This window comes from Lepus europaeus, chromosome 20, assembly GCF_033115175.1.
Source record: "Lepus europaeus isolate LE1 chromosome 20, mLepTim1.pri, whole genome shotgun sequence".
In the NCBI taxonomy this organism is placed as follows: Eukaryota; Metazoa; Chordata; class Mammalia; order Lagomorpha; family Leporidae; genus Lepus; species Lepus europaeus.
The window spans coordinates 10,738,419-10,743,095 of record NC_084846.1 but is presented as its reverse complement, the minus strand read 5'-3'; the positions used below and the strand labels follow the sequence as shown (position 1 = coordinate 10,743,095).

General features: G+C 39.6%; 1 protein-coding gene across 1 annotated transcript; it reads left to right on the top strand.

Annotated features, from left to right (window-relative positions):
• The first annotated feature begins 3,521 nt into the window (after window positions 1–3,521).
• On the top strand, window positions 3,522–4,451 carry LOC133749083 (olfactory receptor 7A17-like). The gene has a single exon (XM_062178233.1). The coding sequence runs from the start codon at window positions 3,522–3,524 to the stop codon at window positions 4,449–4,451; it is 930 nt and encodes a 309-aa protein (XP_062034217.1).
• Window positions 4,452–4,677: the final 226 nt, after the last annotated feature.

Genomic DNA, 4,677 nt, shown 5'->3' with positions numbered 1-4,677 from the left:
GTATAATTGTTCAGACCTGGTTAATGCCACTCTTAGGATCATTGGTTACTATCCTCACCCTGTCTTTTATGACCTTGTCTAAATATGATCAGAGTCGGCAAACTTGGAAGGCTTCCATAGCCTTGGCAACTCATGACGACAGCCTAGGGTGGTTACTGGCACCATAAACTAGAGTGTCAATTTGTTGGGTCAACAACAGGAGCCACTGTGCACTTGCTCCTCATGTGGGATCTCTGTCCTTAATGTGCTGTACATTTTGATTTAATGCTATAACTAGTTCTCAAACAGTATGTTTCACTTTGTGTTTCTATGTGGGTGCAAACTGTTGAAATCTTTATACTAAATTGATCTTCTGTATATAAAGAGAATTGAAAATGAATCTTGATGTGAATGGAAGGGGAGAGGGAGCGGGAGAGGGGAGGGTTGTGGGTGGGAGGGAAGTTATGGGAGGGGGAAGCCATTGAAATCCATAAACTGTACACTGGAAATTTATATTCATTAAATAAAAGTTAAAAAAAAGATATGTTAAAGGACTTAAAGGGAGACTTAGACTCCAATACAATAGTATTGGAGGACTTCAATATTCCAATTTCAGCAATGGACAGATCAACCAGAAAGAAAATGTACAAGGAAACAGCAGATTTAACAGATATCTACAGAACTTTTCTTCCTACACTTAAAGAATACACATTCTTCTCAGCAGTGCATGGAACTTTCTCTAGGATTGACCACATACTGGGCCATAAAGCAAGTCTCAGCAAATTCAAAAAAATCGAAATCATACCATGCACATTCTCAGACCACAAGGAAATGAAGCTGGAAATTAGCAACTTAGGAATCTCTAGAGCCTATGCAAACACATATTCCTGAATAAACAGTGGGTCATAGAAGAAATCAAAAGAGAAATCAAAAACTTTCTGGAAATAAATGTAGATAACAACACAACATATCAGAACTTATGAGATACAGCAAAAAAGTGTTAAGCGGAAAGTTTATAGCAATAGGTGCCTACATCAAGAACTTGGAAAGGAACCAAACAAATGAAGTATCAATGCATCTCAAGGATCTAGAAAAACTACAGCAAACCAAACCCAAAACTAACAGAAGAGATATAATTAAAATTAGAGAAGAAATCAACAGAATTGAATCCAAAAAAATTTTAAAAGATCAGCAAAAAGAAGAGATGAGTTTTTAAAAAAATAAACAAAATTTATACACCATTGGCCCAACTACCCCAAAAAAGGAGAGAGAAGACCCAAATCAGAGATGAAAAAGGGAATGTAAAACAGACACCACAGAAATAAAGAGTCATCAGAAATTACTAAAAGAACTTATATGCCAGCAAGCAGGGAAATCTATCAGAAATGTATAGATTCCTGGATACATACAACCTACCTAAATTGAACCATGAAGACACAGAAAACCTAAACATATCCATAACCAAGTCATTGAAATTGATCAGTAATAAAGGCCCTCCCAACAAAAAAAAAGCCTAGGACCAGATGGATGCACTGCTGAATTCAACCAGACATTTAAAGAAGAACTAACTCCAATTCTTCTCAAACCCAGCCAGCATCACTTTAATTCCTAAACCTGAAAAATATGCAGGAGAGAAAGAGTATTACAGACAAATTTCCCTTTTGCTGCCATTGGAAATGTCCCACTGTTAACCATGTGTCTGTAGATAGTCTTCCACTTCATAAAGGAAACTGGGATCCATCTGTCTCTTATAACACATACAGCACTGCTTCTTCCCCTCATTTGAGAAGTTTCCATTAGGATGCATTTATTACCCAATGTTTCAAAAGTTATGGTGACCGGTACTGATGTCATCATATTGTTATACATTTCAATTTATTTTTTAAAATGTTTGCTTTTTTGCTCACTTATTTATTTTATCTTTCTATTATTTATTCATTTATCTATTTAAAAGTTTTAATTATTTTATTGATACAATATATATTCAGGGACACAATAAATACATGATAGTTACCATCACATTGCTAATAGTAATATCACTGTGACTATCTCATAATTACTTTCAAATCATTAACATCTCATGCTAATGTGCTATTAATACTAAGAGTTCATGGATACGGTTTTTGTCTTATTATTTTTCAGAGATACAATTCTAACCATAAGATGCTTCCATCTCTTTTCCCTTTCTTTCTCTTTGAATTTTTGAGTTAACATTTTAATTTATATTACAGTAGAAGGCTTAACACTCCACCAAGTAAAGAGTTCAACAAGTAAAAACAAAAAGGAGAAACATAGGAAAGGGCTATAAGCCATAAAGGCAGTGGTAATGATGTTTCGATTTTGGGTACACGTGTACTTGTCTGCGCTCTCTATGTCATTTTTATTCTAAAAGAGCAAAGGGACGGAGCCAGAGTTAGGATCCTGCCAGACACAGTGGGACTTTTGACCTCACAGTCCTTCAGTGATCAGCTGGTGATCTCATGTTGGCTTCCCTCATGTCCATTTCATTCTCTCTCTCCTCTCTCTCTCCCTCTCTCTCTCTCTCTCTCTCTCTTTCTCTCTCTCTCCCTCTCTCTCTCTCTCTCCTTTATCAAGCATATCTTCCATGTTTATTTAAATAGAGCATAAATTATTGCCCAACAGGGTGAGAATCATCAGCAATATTGCATTATTTGGCTAAAGTAGCTCGGAGAGAAGTTTTGGCATATTCTTCCAACACAGAAATAATCAGTATATAAGGCAGTGAGAATGCTAATTACTCAAATGTGGTCATTATGCAATGTTGAATTCTGCCCCATATAAACATAATCAATTATGGTCTGTCAACCATGGTTTAAAAAACAGCTATAAAATAATTATAATCTCAAAAAGTAAAAAAAAAGTCAAGTTAAACTTTTTTGTACATGAGAGGATTATAGATTTGGATTTTTGTGTACCATTTTCCTTTGGTGTGTGTATTGTTTTTCAAATACAAGGAGTTTGGCACAGTTTCCACAATATGTATATCTATGCATGCTTTTCAACTTTTTATACCAAAATAATTCTTTAAATCCATTTCACACTGGTCCACAGGCCCTGATATTTGGGGAAAATTAATCCTATTGTGACTCCTTGGTGTGGCTGTGTTAGCAGGACATGGAGCTGACACAACAGAGGAAGCAGCTCTGTTAGCCCATCTAGGTGAGTGTGTGTCTTGTGTGGAATGGGAGCCAGGCTCAGAGCAGGGGTTCCCAGGCTCATTGAGTAGACACAAGGGAACTCTTGGCTATGGGAAGACCTCAATTGATAATTTTCAAAGTACTACAGGGTTTTCCATCAAAACTGAGAAATACTTGATGTCTTGGGGAAAGATTGAGGGTGGGACAGAAATTCTTGGTCAGAGATGGCAGTAGAAGCTGCCTGATCTGGAACAGTTCCAACCAAAAATACAGATGCTATATTCTCAACTGGAAAATATGGATTTTGAATTCCCACTTACTGCTAATGTCTGTTTGTGTGACTATTCCTCATGTTATTTTTCTTTTTATTGATAGTGACACTTCATGGAACCAAGAAATGAAACCCGACCTCCAGAATTCCTCCTCCTGGGTTTCTCAGAGGACCCAGCACTGAAGCCCCTCATATTTGGACTCTTCCTCTCCATGTACCTGGTTACTGTGGCTGTGAACCTACTCATCATCCTGGCCATCCTCTCAGACCCCCACCTCCACACACCCATGTACTTCTTCCTCTCCAATCTGTCCTTGATGGACATCTGCTTCACCTCCACCACCGTCCCCAAGATGCTGGTGAACATCCAGACACAGAGCAAAGCCATCAGCTATGCAGGCTGCATCACCCAGATGTACTTCTTCATACTCTTTGCAGGGCTGGATGACCTTCTCCTGGCTGTGATGGCCTATTACAGGTTTGTGGCCATCTGTCACCACCTGCATTACACAGTCATCATGAACCCCCGGCTCTGTGTGCAGCTGGTGCTGGTGTCCTGGGTCATCAATGCCCTAACTGCGCTGTCACACAGCCTACTGGTGCTGCGGCTGTCCTTCTGTGCAAACCTGGAAATCCCCCAGTTTTTCTGTGAACTGAGTCAGGTGATCCACAGCGCCTGTTCTGACACTTTTCTTAATGACATGATGACATTTTGTACTGCAGTGCTGCTGGGTGGGGGTCCCCTGGCTGGCATCCTTTACTCCTACTCTAAGATCATATCTTCCATCTGTGCAATCTCCTCAGCTCAGGGGAAATATAAGGCGTTCTCCACCTGTGCCTCTCACCTCTCCATCGTCTCCTTATTTTATGGCACGAGCATAGGTGTGTACCTCAGTGCTCGTTCTGCCCCCAGCTCAGTCTCCACTGCCATGGCCACAGTAATGTACACTGTGGTCACCCCCATGCTGAACCCCTTCTTCTACAGTCTGAGGAACACAGACATGAAGAGGGCTCTGGAGAAACTCCTGGTCCATGAGCTGTAGAAGAACCCATGGCATTGGAACTAAAGAAGAGTCTAGGACTGCAGGGTTCCAAGCCTCAGAGCCAGACAGTAGAATTTTATCAGATTGGAGGAGCAGAACTTGCATAGTCTGTCCACTGTGGTTTTTTATTGCAACTTTTGTGACCATTTTCAATGATTTACCTATTGTACAGAGTGTTATCTCTAGTATCTCAATGCATTCTTTTCAATTTTCCTTTCCCGAATTT

Coding starts and splice junctions, on each gene's coding strand:
- LOC133749083 (XM_062178233.1), top strand. CDS start 3,522: ATGGAACCAAGAAATGAAACCCGACCTCCAGAATTCCTCCTCCTGGGT.